Source organism: Sarcophilus harrisii, chromosome 2 (assembly GCF_902635505.1).
Source record: "Sarcophilus harrisii chromosome 2, mSarHar1.11, whole genome shotgun sequence".
In the NCBI taxonomy this organism is placed as follows: Eukaryota; Metazoa; Chordata; class Mammalia; order Dasyuromorphia; family Dasyuridae; genus Sarcophilus; species Sarcophilus harrisii.
Genome location: NC_045427.1, coordinates 507,840,937 through 507,855,901, shown reverse-complemented (window position 1 = coordinate 507,855,901; position 14,965 = coordinate 507,840,937). Strand labels below are relative to the sequence as shown.

The 14,965-nt window shown below is 31.8% G+C and overlaps 1 protein-coding gene across 5 annotated transcripts in view; it reads left to right on the top strand.

Moving 5' to 3' along the window:
* NEDD4 (NEDD4 E3 ubiquitin protein ligase) overlaps positions 1-14,965 on the top strand; it is a 113,528-nt gene that overhangs the window by 41,658 nt on the left and 56,905 nt on the right. For all 5 annotated transcript variants that reach the window (XM_031955254.1, XM_031955252.1, XM_031955251.1 and 2 more), the window contains one exon: positions 12,802-12,852. Coding sequence is in view for 3 of the 5 variants with exons in the window: in XM_031955252.1 (XP_031811112.1) it covers positions 12,802-12,852 (51 nt within the window). In the remaining 2 variants the exon portion in view is untranslated. The remainder of the gene's footprint in view (positions 1-12,801; positions 12,853-14,965) is intronic.

Below are 14,965 nucleotides of genomic sequence, written 5' to 3'. Positions count from 1 at the left end.
CTCAGGTTTCCTGACTTCAGGTTTAGCCCTCTATCCACTACCCAGGAGAAGCGGGATTGAACAGTTTATATTCTGTTCTAGAGACACAAGGAAGCCACTAGAGTAGTGTAAGCAGGGGACTTATGTGGTCGATGTGCAAGAGATGCCAATTAGGAGGTTAAGGCAGTGATCTGGGCACAAGATAATAAAAGCTTGAACCAGAGCAGAATTTGGACAACTGATTGCACACGTGAGATAAGGAGAATAAGAAACACAGGATAATGCCAAGATTAGGAACCTGAAACACTGCACAGATGGTGATGCCTTGGACAGAAAACGGGAAATTTGGAAAAGGTATGGATTTGGAAAGATGGAATTTAGTTTTGGGTTGAGTTTTAACTATCTCTGGGACATTCAGTTTAAAATATCCAGGAGGTATTTAGTGATATAGGACAGAGGCTCAGGGGAAAGAGACTGCAGGTGGGAATGCATATCTGAGAATCATCCTCAAAGAGATGATATTTGAGCCCACAGGAACTGAGAAGATAACTTAGAGGGAGGAGAATGTCCAGGGCAGAGCCAATTTGCCAAACTACCTGCTTGCAACCAGAACAGAGTAGCCTAAAAGGCTTACAGAAGATTCCCAGGTGCGAAAGCTGCAGTGCTCTGACTCCTACCCCAGCTTTTTGCCCCATGCTCCTCTTGCTGAAGTCTGGGCTCAGCAGACTGCCCCCCTGGCTATTTGAGACAGACTTGTTCTGAATTTCTTCCAAGGTGTCTTCTTCTGGGAATGTGTTGCATTTCAAATATTTGTGGATTCTTTGACTCCAAGACCAGAGTAGAGGCTTAATCTGCTGTTGGTTTGAGAGATCACAGAAAGTCATGTCTGCTCTCTGCCATCTTGGCTCTGCCCCTCAAAAGAAATCATTTAAAAAGCTGGGTAGGATTATTGTCAGGGACACGGAGCTGGCAGAAGAGATCCAAAACTTATTGTCTTACACATACACACATACATATTCAATATGTATTCAATATAGCATATAAGCATTTAATAAAAGTTTTTTGAATGAATGTGAATGAAAGACCATATTCACCTGCTAGTATAAATCACTGAAGAGCTTAAAGTTACCCTTTCCTTCTATTGCCTTTAAGGACTGACTCAGCCTCTTCTCACTCATATCTTTTCCTTCCACCTAGGCTTTCTCTCATCCCCTGGCTTACTGTAGAATAGAGTAAAATCACAGAGCTTTTTCCATCACTGAAACAAAAAAGTCCTCTTAATTATTATCTCAGTGTTTTTACCAGAAAAGGAAGGTATAAGTAAGAGAGTCTCTTTTATTGGATCACTTTCTCTACCCATCTTTTTTCATTTAGACCCCACAAAGAAGAACCAAGGACACATAGATGACAGTGGTAGGATTTGGATATGCTAAAATAAGATTCATCTGTATTTCATGGGACTTATTCTTCTTCTGTGCATTTGTTATAGAAGGAGGATGAAGCCTGTTCAAAGATAGGGCTGGAAGTAGGCTGCCTTCCCATACGATCCCAAGAGCTGACTTGATCCCAAGAGCTGACTTGATGAGGAGACTCAGAAGGAACTTGTTCCTCCCTCCCCTAAGTTCCTGCTATTGCTTAGAACCAGCAAGCAGGAACAGCCAGGATGGTGAAAGAGGAGAGAAGGCTCATTATTGGTGTCTAATTAGAGAGAAAATAAGAAAAAATTTAAGTCGTCAAGAGCTAGGAAAAAGAAATTTCTTTTGCTGCTTAACTGCCCAAGCTGATCAAGCTATTATTTGGGGTAGTTGTTCTTATGAAAGGGATATAAATGAATAGTACTGCCGGGAATGTTTTTGCTTAAAATAAAGCAAATCTGTATATATCTTAATATGATGATATGTTATGATAAAATGTTAATGGTTAGAATGCAACTTAAATTTGTTTATAGTGTGAAATTAGTTGGATTCATTTATCTGACTTATCAAAAGTCTGACTTAAGTTTCAATAAGAATAATGTTGTATTTATAAGGGAGCTTTTGACACTTACTTTCTTTAAAAAAAACCAAACAACTCAGACGTGTATATTGTTTTGATTGCATGGATACTTTATATTTCTTCCAAAAAAATTAAATACATACCTTCTCATCTGTGGAAGCAATTTGACTAATGTTTATAGAGAGTTAAACCTTAATTGATCATATAATCACACAAGCAAATTGGAAATATATTCAGATTTTATTTTTGTAGTATTGAAAAACCCCGAGAAAGTTATTTGTTTTAATAAGAAAATTTGCGAGAAAAATATTATTCTGTCATCATATTTAATGGTCTTATATCAAGGTTTGACAAAAACTGTTTTCTAGTCTTCATTCATTGTAACAAGAATTTATTAAATAATGACTTTGCCAGGGCATTGTACTAGCTCTGAACACTTAGATTTTCCTTTGCCAACACAAAGATGGCTGCTATAAATCATTTTATACATTTGTACAACAAAAAAATGAATGAATGAAAGGTGATACCTTCCTGCTAGTGTAAATACCTGAAGAGCTTCCTAAAGTTACCCCTTTCTTCTTAAGGATTAAGTCACCTTCTTATTTTCATATCTTTTTCTTCCAACTAGGGTTTCTTTCCTTTCTAGCTTGCTGCATAGAAGAATAAAATCACAAAGCTTTTTCCATCCTTTTCCATCACTGAAACAAACAAAAAATCTTTTTTGTTATCTCAGTGTTTTTAGTGAAAGTGGAAGGTGGGAGTAAAAAACTGAAATCTTGCCATTTCTCAGTGTCTTCCCATAGCATTAACTAAGTCTTATCAGTTTCTCCCTTGGTTCAGAGGACAGCCAAAGTAGAGAAGTTTACATCAGTATAGTATGCAGTATTGTACAAATAGGTCCTTTCCCTTTTCTTTCATCTCTTTGGGATATAGACCTATTTCTATATCTAAGGCTATGTACAGTTTTAAAGCCATTTGGACTTAGTTCCAAATTGTTTTTAGGAAAAATGAGGCTACTTTATACTCCCCCAACAGTGCAATAGTTTCCCATTTTCTCATGTCCCCTCCAGAATTTGTCATTTTCCTTTTTTTTTTTTTTTCCATATTATCCAATCTGTTAAGGATAAGGTGGTATCTCTGAATTAATTTAATTTGCTTTTCTCTAACTATAGTTTTTTAAAAAAATCTTTTCTTCATTTTTTACAGCACAACATAGCTCACCTTATTCATCTGCCATAATTTGTTAACTAAATCTATTCTTCAGTTGTTGGACATCCCTTTAGTTTTCATTATTTTTGTCATCACAAAAAAGCTGCTATGAATATTGTTGGTCATAAAAGGCATTTGCTTCTTTCTTTATCTATTTGGGTATACCCAAATAGATAAAGAAAGAAGCAAATGCAGTGATATAACTGAATCAAAGGGTACACAGTTGACTAACTTTTTTAGTATGATTCCAAATTGCTTACCAGAATGGTTGTACATATTCATTGTTCCATCAGGAGGGCATCTTGTGTGCCTATTTTCCCACAATCCTTCCAACATTTGTTCTTTTCTTTTCTTTTTTTTTTTCATCTTTGCCACTTTGATCAGTGTGAGGTAGATTGTCAGAATTGCTTTTATTTATTTTTCTCTAATTATAATGATTTAGAGCATTTTTAAAAACAATGGCTATAAGTACATGAGTTTTTTGAGAACTTTATATTTGTTCTTATCCCTAGACTATTTATCAGTTATATAATAGTTCTTTTTCTTATAAATTTGAATCAATTCCTTATGTATCTTGGAAATGAGACATTCATCAGGGAACTTTGCTGCAAAAACTTTCTTTTTGTTTCTTTTTTAACTTAAAATACATTGGATTTGTTTTTTAAGAACACTTTAATTTTATGTAATCAAAATTACACATTTTATCTTCTATGTTCCTAGTTGCCTTTTTTGTTATATATTTTTCTTCTTTCCATACTTTCCCCCCATGTTTCTCCAATTTGTTTATGATATAACATTTGTTATCTAGATCATCAATCCACTTTGATTACTTCCATATTCCTATTCAATTTCTCTGAGAAATTTTTCTTAAATTGTGAATTCTGGCAATTATTTCTCTTAAGATTTTTTACCTTTTTGTTTCCTTGTGAATTTTATTATTATTTGGTTTGTTTCATAAAGTAATCCTTTGGTAGTTTGGCATGACCCTGAATAAATTAATTTCAGTAGCTAATCATTTTTACTATATCAGATCATCTCCCTATAATCTCCCTAATATTTTCCCTAACTATTTAGATCTGTTTTTATTTCTCTAAACAGTTGTTTTTAATTTCATTTATATAGTTTCAGAGTACATCTTGGATAGCAGACTTCCTGGTATTTTATATATTTTGTAGTAATTTTACATGAAGTTTTTCCCCTAAATCTTCTTGCAGGGTTTTGTTGGTGAAGTAGAAAAGCTGATTATTTTTGTGAATTTGCAAGTTTCCTGAATTACTACTTCAATTTTTTTTTTTTAGTTAACTCTTTAGGATTCTTTAAGTATACTATTTTATCATCTGTAAAACGTAAGCCATAATTTTGTTTCTTCTTTGACTGTGATTATTCCCTAAATTTCTTTTTATTGTCTTTTTGTTTTAGTACATTTCTCATATAATGTCAAGTAGAAATGGTGACAGTGGACAATATTATTTTATCCCCCAAATTCAATGGAAAGGATTCTAAATTATTTCTGTTACAAATAACTATTTACCTCTTGGTTTTAGATATATACCATTTATCTTATAAGGCAAGATTCATTTGTTTATGTTTTCTATTATTTATAACAAAAATTAATGATGTTGATGTCTGTTATTAAAATAGTTTATTCAGTTTATAGTTTTCCTAATATGAAACCAGTTCTCCAGTCCTGTCATATATCCATGTTGGTCATAGTGTATAATCTTTATAATGTTATTTTAGTCTTTTTGTTAATATTTTAAATGTTTTATACACATTAGGAATATTGGTCTATAACTTTCTTTTTCATTTTTAAAAAAATTTCCTAGATTTGTATATGAAGACCATATCTGCATTTATAGAATTTATAAAAAAAATTTGTCTAATAACGGAAATTAGTTTTTGAATGTTTTTTGTTTTTGCTTTTTGCTGAGTCATACAATTGGGAAATGTTAAGTGTCTGAGGTCACATTTGAACGCGGGTTCTCCTGACTTCCGGGCGGTTCTCCATCTATTGCGCCACCTAGCTGTCTCTGGTTTTTAAATGTTTAATAGAATTCATCTGTAAATCTATCTTGAGTTTTTTCCTTTGGAAATTCATTAACTGTTAAATTTCTTCCTCTAAATTTGTTGCTTAAATTCTCAATTTCTTGTTATGTCCACTTGAGTATTTAATATTTTGTAAATATTCATTTATTTCATGTAAATTGTTTGTGGACATATAGCCGGCTGCATCTCAAAAATTTTGGACTGTTGTTTTCATTGTGTACATTTATCCTTAATGAAAATGTTTTATTTCTGTGATTGATTCTTTAACCCAACACTTCTTTATATTTATTTAGTGTCTAGTTTATTTTTAATGCTTTTTTCAGTGGCCTTTTAGTTAATATAATTTTTTTTCCTCATCATCAAGTAAGGGTTACATAATAAAAAAAGAGAGAGAGACTTAAAAGGATATCTTCAATTGTGATAAAATCTGTTCAATGTATGTTTATGCAAATTGAGGGGTGATTTAATAAGCAAGTGAGATTGACTCCAAATCATTTTGCCGCACAAGATGCTTAGGATATCTTTAAATCACTTACTATTTATCTGAATTATTATTCAGCCTTTAAGAGACTATAAATCCATAAATATGAAATGACAAAGGAGAGAGGGTTTGCTACATTTAAAGTGGGAGTATAAATGAGATAGGGGTGAAGTCCTGACAGGTACTCTTTAGATTAGTGACAACGACTTTCTTGATATTACACAAATAAAACATTCTATCTCAGCTTCAAGCATTTTCTCTCGCTATTTGCCATACATGAAATATTCTCCCGCATCTCTACCTATTGACTTCCCAAAGCCTTTTGGTCCCAATTAAAATCTCATCTACAGAAAGTCTTTCCCAATCTTTCGCTCTTTAACAGTTTTCTGCTGTGAATTTTTTCTTCTTTGTCCTGTATATAACTTGTTTAGGCATATTATTTACTTGTTGATTATGAGTTTTAGATTATGAGTTTCTTCAGGAAGGGGCTGTCTTTTGCCTCTTTTTTATCCCCAGATGTTTAACAACTGTTAAGCTCCACACATAATAAGAGCCTAGTTAATGTTTATTGACCAAATGGAAGCCATGAGAATCGAGGCCATGAGACTGGGGGGCCACGAGGATGAAGGCCACGAGACTGGGGGCCACGAGAAGTCAGCTTAATTGAAAAGGTCAATTTCAAAGTCAGATCCAAAATCAAAGTTCATAGTCTAGGTAAATTTCAGGTTTCCAGAGATGTGGAAACAAAAGAATGTGGAGTGAATTTAGGACATATCATTTTGTCATTAGAGATACAAACTATACCAGAGAACTTGTAATATTGCTGAAGTATTTAAAGTTTACTTTGAGGGGGAAAAAGTAATAGCATCCAAAATTTTTCATTTTTTTAAGGTCATAAAAATGTTAATCTTCATTTCTTTGTGTAATGGGCTGAGGCTTGAGTTGATGCACTGAGGTCCCAAGCACTGAGGCTAAATAGTAATTGGACTATACTCTATTAATATACATGCTTAGATAAAGAATGGCCCCCGCCCACTCTCTGTGCAAGTCCTGATGTGTTGTATAGGAAATGACGATTTTGGTGGGTGGAGGCAGAGAGACAGGAAGAGGCTGGGAGAGATTGGGCCTGGGTTCCAGTCTGGTAGTGGCTGGTCGTGTGGCTGCTGGTCTAGCTAGCTTCTTGACTTAGCTGCTGACATTGCTATTGCCGATTTCCTTCTTCCTCCAATCTTTCTTCACTGAGAAGAAAGATTGACTGTTTTCCCCTAACCTGAATTCCTGACTCTGGCTGATTTTAAAATACGCGGTCATAATATCTTTGCTCTGGCAATCTTCTAGCACATAGAATATAAGCCTATTTTTACCTATCAGTTGCTTTTTTCAAAGAAACTTTTCTTTCCCTCTTTATTGGATCTTAAATGTTTAAAAATTCATTTAAATATAAAGATCCATGGCTTAAAATAGATTTTTTTCTCAATATTGGTTAGGTAAAAATTCTTTTTGTAGATTATAATATCTAATTTCTTTCTTGTCAAGTGTTTAAGTATAAATTTTTTTGTGTAATTATTATGTATTTTATAGTGAGACATTCCAGATGGGATCACAGTTCTACGCTAATCGTTGGTACAATCCTTTAAACTTAGACCACTAGTTTAAAGTTCAGCAATTTAGTTAATGTTTATGGCCTAGATTTCTTTATTTCCTAAGCTACTGCCCATTTTTTTCTTGGCAATACTAAAAAAGCGTTTTTTAATTTCCAGAAACATGTTTTTAAAATCAGTGGATGAAGCAAAAAACAGATATGTAGAAGTGAGAGGGACTAAATATTTATGTAGTTTGTCATTTTAAAAATCAGTTTATATTACTAAATATACTACTATATATTTACTAGTATAAAGAATTGTACTCTAAAGAGATAAACTATTAGTTTATCTCAAGCAGAACTAAGAAATTTAGAGCCAACCTTAACATGTTTGGTAAATAGTACATATTGAAGTGTGAAGGTATTTTGGACAAGAAGGTAGAATTTTTTTGTATAGCACTGTGATCACCCCAGATCTCCTCTCAAATTTTTAGAAAAACCCAGCCAAGCTTCAAGGATACTCTTGTCAGTCCACCTCCCCTGATGAACCACACTGATGTATATACTCTTGAACTACATATTAATAAGATTAACCATGTAGTTCAAAACAATGAAGTGAAGAACAAAGTTTTATAATACTTAGACACACACACACACACACGGTGCACTCTAACATAAAGACACCATTAGTAGAAAGAGAGAATGTGGAAAAAGTACATGGAAGGCAAAACAAGAACCTGAATTCTTATTTGAGGAAACAGATATAGGGAAGGAATATGTTTGTATGATTAGGGGATATGCACTTGGGGGCAGTTGGCGATTCTTATACTAAAAGACCATCACAGACTTTGGGGGATACCATCCCCTTCCTCTCTCTGAGCCCTCTCCCCTTAGTCTGCTCTCAACTTGATCCTGAATGTGTATCACACTGTCTTACTCCAATTTGGCTTTCACCAATTTGGCTTCCCCCTGTCTCTAGGCTTCTCTATTCTTTAGTTGGCACATCACTCCATTGATGTTATGATTGTTATTGAGAATTTATCTCTGCTACCATTTGTAATTTTATCTCTTCAGGATTCTGTAAACCATCTCTTGTTCCTTCTACAAGGATCCCATGAGTAGAAAACCTCTTTTGATGGATGACAACTCACTGGCACTTTATTTGTAACTGGAGGCCATGAGCCACTACATCCAACTAAAAGGCTACCAGGACAAAAATTAGGCAGAGTACCTCCAAGCTTAGAGTTAGAAACTGCCAAACTCCTCTCCAGTTTTGTATGGAAATGACAGAGCCAGGACAAAAGATAGCAAAGTTATTATATGCTGCTCACCTGACTTACAATCATACCTTGATTACGTATATAGGCCAATGGTAAAACTCTCTTAAATAGGTATGTATTTTGGCAAGTGAAAAACCTCACTATCTCTTTACATTTGAAATTTTTTATTTTAGAAATCTCTACAGAAATAATATTTGCATTTCTCTCCAAGCAATATAAATGCTTCATTTAAACCAGTAAAGTTCAGCATAATTTATTTTTTTCTCTTTTTAAAAAATTTACTATGTACGTGTTCTTATTGAACAATAACAACGAAAAATTAAAACTTATATAAGTATGTGTAGAGCAACAAAATAAATTCCCACATTGATCTTGCCAGTCTTGTTCTTCATTTTAATTTTTATTAAATTAGATTAATTTATTTAGATTTAATTCTTTTTTCCTTGATTGATTAAATTTTTTTTTAAAATTTTTTTTTGTGTTGTTTTTAATAAAAAATTTCTATTTAAGGACCAACAAATTTAATTTTTTTTGAAGGAGGTTTGTCTTGTTTTTAAAAATTGTTTTAATTTTTTTACCATTTTCCCTGAAAAATGTTTTTATTTTCCTTAATTTTAAAAAATTTTAAAATTTTTTTTTATTAAAAATTTTATTTTTTTTTATGAAAATTTTGGGTTGGTTTTCCCCCTTTTTTTTGGTGGGGTTAATTTCTTAAAAGCCCTTTTGGAATTTCCCCTTTTTTTTTATTTTTATTTTTTTGGGCTTTTAAGTTTTTTGTTTTAATTTTATCTGGGTAAGTTTAGGTTTTATTAATTTTTCCATTTTCTTTGGGTTTTCAATTTAATTCTAATCCTTTTTATTTCTTTCTAAATCTTTAATTTTAATAATCTGTAATTTTGTTTCTAATATGAAATGTTTTTAAAGAACTTTTTTCAGCTGAATTTATTAAAAGAATTTAAACTTCCTTTTTTTAATGGAATTTTTATTTTTTTAATTTATTTAGCCTCTGGGTTTTTTATGAAGGAACTATATGGTTTTTTTATTTTCCTTTCCCCAATTTCCCTTTTTTTTCGATTTTCAATTAAACCAAATTGTTTAGCCAAATACACTTCTTATTAGTTTTGTTCTTTAAGTTTTTAATTTAAAAACATTAAAAGTTTAAATTCCTTTTTAAAAAAGGATTGACTTTTTAAGAAAACCTTTTTAATTATTATTTTTTATTTTTATTTATTTAAATGGTTCTTGAGAACTTTTTATTTAATTAAATTATTTAAATAAATTTTTTTTAAATTACTTTATAAATTTTTTTTTCTTTCTTTGTTTTTTTATTCGCCCGAAATTTTAAAAAAATAAATTTTTTTTAAATTTTTTTTGAAATATTACTAAAAAAAATTTTTTTTATTATTTTTTAATTATTTTACATTTTAATTTATTTTTTTTAAATGCTCTTCTATTACCATTTTAAAATTTCCCAATAAAAAAATTTTTTAATTTTTTTAAAAATTTTTGGACAATGGAAAATTTTTTTTTAAAATCTTTGTTTTTTTTTTTTTTTTTTTAAAGACTTTTTTGCCATATAAATAATTTTAATTTATTGACATAAAATAAAATCATTTATTGGTGAGAAAGAATTGAAATTTGAAATTGAAAAACCATGTTTTTATTCTTTTGTTTGATTTTAAATTGTTTTTCCCAATTGAAACACAATTTAAGTAAAAAAGCAAATTATTAAAATTTTTTTAAATTTTTGTTTAAAAGAAGTCCTAAAATGTTTTTTCTTTATTTAAAAATATTTTTAAAGATTAACAAATTTAAAAAAAGTAAAAAAAAAAAAGGAATTCTTTGAAAATTTTTTTAAAACCAAAAAATTTTACAAAATTTTTCCAAAATTTGAAAAAATTTTACATTTTCAAATTTAATTTTTTTTTTTAAAAAAAAAATTCCCCATTTAAAATTATAACAGAAATTTTTTAAAAAAATTTTTTTTTTTTCCCCTTTTTTTCCCTTTTTAGAATTTTTTTTTTAAAAAAGTTTTAAAAAAAATTTTTTTAATATTTCTTTTGTTTTTTTGAAATAAATGGGGTTTAAAAAAATTTAAGAAATTAAGGTTTTTTAAATTTGTAATGAATTTAAATTTTTTTTTTTGGTAAAATTTAAAAATTTTTAATTTTTTTAAAAGGGAAAAAATTTTTCCTTCCAATTTTAAAAAATTTAGAATGGGGAAATGGAAAATTTTCCCAACAATAACTAAACAAATTTTTTTGATGTAGAAAATTATTGAAATAGGTTTTTAGTTTTTTTTAAAAAATAAAAAAGATTACTTCAGGGTTAAAGGATAAAATGAGATAATATTTTTAAGATTTTGCAAACCTTAAAGACTTATAACTGATTTTTTATTAAGTCTTTTTTACAAGATTCGTTTCATTTTTTTCAACGTGCTTTTGGATGATGGGTTATGGTAGTAGCAGAAGTGTAATTAAAGTTAGAAAATTATTTTTTGTAGTTACTTAAAAATTAAAGTAGGGACAAAATCAAATTTTCAATTTTTCTTCCTTCTTTCGAATAGGCCATGGGGGTGCGTGGCCACACACACAAACCCACCTTCGGGCAGCAAGCCGGGAGATTGTTCCAGTTGGACCACTTTTACCTTCTCCTTGTCTCCTCCTGCCCGCTGGGCAGCCCCCCTCCCGGCCATTCGTCATTCCTTCTCTTCCTCTGGAAGTCCCTTCTTCGGCCTTTGAGGCTTTTTGGTTTTAGTCTGATTTGATTCCTTTTCAGTCCTCCATTTAAAGGTGGCCCTGGTTTTCTTCCTCCTTTTCAGCCGGTGGCTTTCCCAGAACTGTCGGCCATCCCATCTTTGAATATTTTTTTTTCTCCTCCTCCCCTTTTATCCATTGTTGGTTCCGGTTAAAATAAGGTACTTGGGAAGGGACCCTCTTTCTTTCTTTGCCCTTTTACTTCTGCACTGGCCTGCCCATAAAGCTTGTTGAATCACTAATTAACAATTTTGTTTTGCGACAAGTTAAAAACTTAATTTGAAGTTTTGGGAATTGGTGGGTGGTCATGACAGACCCCCCTATTTTTGTTAAAATTAACGTGTCTCTAATCAGTCCGTTCAGCACAACCTTTTGTTGCCTCTCTGCCTTTTTCCCTCTTCCCAATATTGGGACTAATAAACAAAAGAAAATCTTGTAAAAATCCACTGTCAAGCAAAACAAATTTTCACATTTGTCATATCTGAAAATGTTTGTCTTGTCCTATATCTTAGCCTACCACCTTCTCTCTTGTCAGGAGGTGTACGTCCTCAGTTTTCTGATTGAGATTGGTGTTTGTTTTTCCTTATGTTGTTGATTTTGTGAATAAATTATTTTGATTCTGTTCATTTTGCTCTGTATCAATTCATACAGATCTTGTTAGGTTTCTCTGAAACTCTCTATAATCATGTGTTGTAACTCATTTCATTACATTTGTATACCATAATTTATCCAGCCATTCCCTAATTGAGTGTTACCACCTTGAGTTGTTATTCATTTGTCATTATAAAAACATGTGTGATTTTTTAAAATGCATATGTCCTTTTTTTTTTTTTAAGCTTTAAGTGCAGGCCTAGTTGTGATAGCTATTTCACTATGATAAATTTTAAGTTAGTTTTATTTTGTAGAACTGACTCTTCATATATTTGTGCTGATAAAAACAGATCTCTATATTTTAGCTTTTATAACAGTTCCAGCTCTGCCTAGCTATGATAGTAGAATTGAATCACTCTGATCCAGTCTATTTTTTAATGCCCATGAACCCTCAGAACAGCTGGAGAATGAGTTGTGACCCATAAATGAGGCCATAAGAAGTATGACTCCCTGAAAATTCATTAGCTCCCCAAGCCTACCATCTTAAGTCTTTCCAAGTTAAGCAAGCCTTCAGTGTTCCCCAGTACATACACTCCAGCACTCAGACAGTGTCCCTTCCTTTCTCTCATCTGTTCTTTTTCCCCTTTTCTTACTCACATAATAAGGTCTTTGCTCTAGAAAAAACTGAGTGGAGCATTGAGAAGATGGTACACAAGATGGATAATAGACAACTGCCCACATATATAACTATTAATTATTATTTTGCCATCATTGTTTCATGGGATAGGAAATTTTAGGGGTTTCTATCAAAAAATTAATTTGACTTTGAAGTTGCTAAAGGATGTGGTCATATTTCTTATTTGTTTTTCCCTCTTCTTCTAGACAAGAGATAACTTCCTAGGCCAAGTAGATGTACCTCTTTACCAGTTACCGGTTAGTACAAATTTTCACTTATTTATTATGCTTAAAATTTTTAATTCAACAATATCTATGTAAACGTATGCTTTATCAAATAGCTTGCTTCTTGTAATCCTTGAGCCTATTATTTACTTTAAAATTGCTTAATCTACTCCTCAATTTTATCAAAATATATGATCCTGTGATCCCAATTTAAAGGTAACTCTCTGATCTTGGAAACAATGTTTGACAAAAAATATTTAATAGCAAGATGCAGGATTGAAATAAATGGGGAGAGTATAGAAAGGAAACTTTTATAATAAAATAGCATGAGATTCTAGGATAGAATGATGACCATGGAAATTAAGGAGGGACAGATACAAAAGATAAGGAGATATAAAAATTCATAGCCTTTGATGACTGGATATGGAAAATGAAAATAGGTAGTGAATTAGAAAATTTTGAGTCTATATAAGAAAAAGGACACTAATAGTATCACTCATACAATTAGAAGAACTGTGAAGAATTACTGGTTTCAGATAAGTTTATAATAATATGTACTAAATATAATTGATAACAGAACATTGAAATGAACATTTTTGATAAGCAAAAGATTTGAATGTGAATAAAAAATCAGAACTCAACAGAGAGATTTAGAAGTTTCTAAGATAAAAATGTGGCAACTAGGTGGCAAGTGAATAGAATGCCAGGTCTGAAGTCAGAAAAATTCATCTTCATGAGTGCAAATATAACCCTGGGTAGGTCATTTAACCCTGTTTGCCTTAGTTCCTCATTTATAAAATAACTGGAAGAAGAAAATAGCAAATCACTCCAGTAACTTTGCCAAGTATATCCCAAATGGTCAGAGCCAAGATAGCAGAGAGAAGCCAGGGAGTTTTCTAAGTTCTCTCAGTTTCCTTTGGAAACTATGTTAGATCAAGCCTCTAAACAGATTCTGGAGGGACAGAACCTACAAAAAGATGGAATGAAACAATTTTGTAGCTCAAGATATCTTGGAAGGACTTCAAGAAAGGTCTGTCTCACTTGGGTAAAATAAAGTTCAGTCCAGCACAGACAGTGCCCAACCAAACCTGGGGCTGCTTTTGGCCACAGCATAGCTCAGCAACCAAGGTCCCTTGGTTCTGGGTCACCAGGCCAGTAGCATAGAAAGCCATCAGAGGAGCCTCCAGCCCCAGAAACCAGGCAATAACAAGTGAGTATACCCCGGCTACCCCTGGGCTCTTTATAGCTCTTAAGCACAGTGAGCAAGTCACCAAGTATCTAAGATCCCAGTGCTCAAAACCCCCAACATAAGAAGGTTGGGATTGTATCCCCTGTACTCCAGGAGCACAATTCAACTTTTAAAACCATGAAATAGGCAAAAATATGAGCAATGAATAAAAATGAACTTTGGCTTCAAAACACCGACTCAAGAGAGAACAAAATAATGACATGAAACTTTAAATGGGTATATAAATTGATTTCAAGCCTTAAAATCCTTTTTGGAAGAATTCAGAAAGGATTTAAAAATCAAATAAGTGAGGTAGGAAAAAACTGAAAAAAGAAATGAGAGGTATGGAAAAGAGAATTAGCAGTTTGGAATAGGAAGGATAAAAATTTTACTGAAGAAAGCAGTTCCTTTAAAAATATATTTGGCAAAATGGGGGAAGGGAATCTACTGAAGAAAAAAACTTTTAAAAAGTAAGATTAGTGAAATAGAAAAGGAAGTACAAAAGCTAACTGAAGAAAATTATTCCTTAAAAATTAGAATTGGGCAAATGGAAATTAATGACTATGAGAAATCAAGAATCAGGAAAGCAAAATCAAAAGAAGGAAAAATAGAAGAAAATGTAAAATATTTCATGGGAAAAACAAATAACCTAGAAAATAGATTCAGGAGAAATAATCTAAGAATTATTGGGCTACCTAAAAGCCATGATTTACTGGGGGAGGGGGTGGGGGGTAAGAGGTGAAAAATTGGAACAAGAGGTTTGGCAATTGTTAATGCTGTAAAGTTACCCATGCATATAACCTGTAAATAAAAGGCTATTAAATAAATAAATAAATAAAATTTAAATAAATAAATAAATAAAAGCCGTGATTTTAAAAAAAAATGACCCTGGACATCTTTCAAGCAATTATCAAGGAG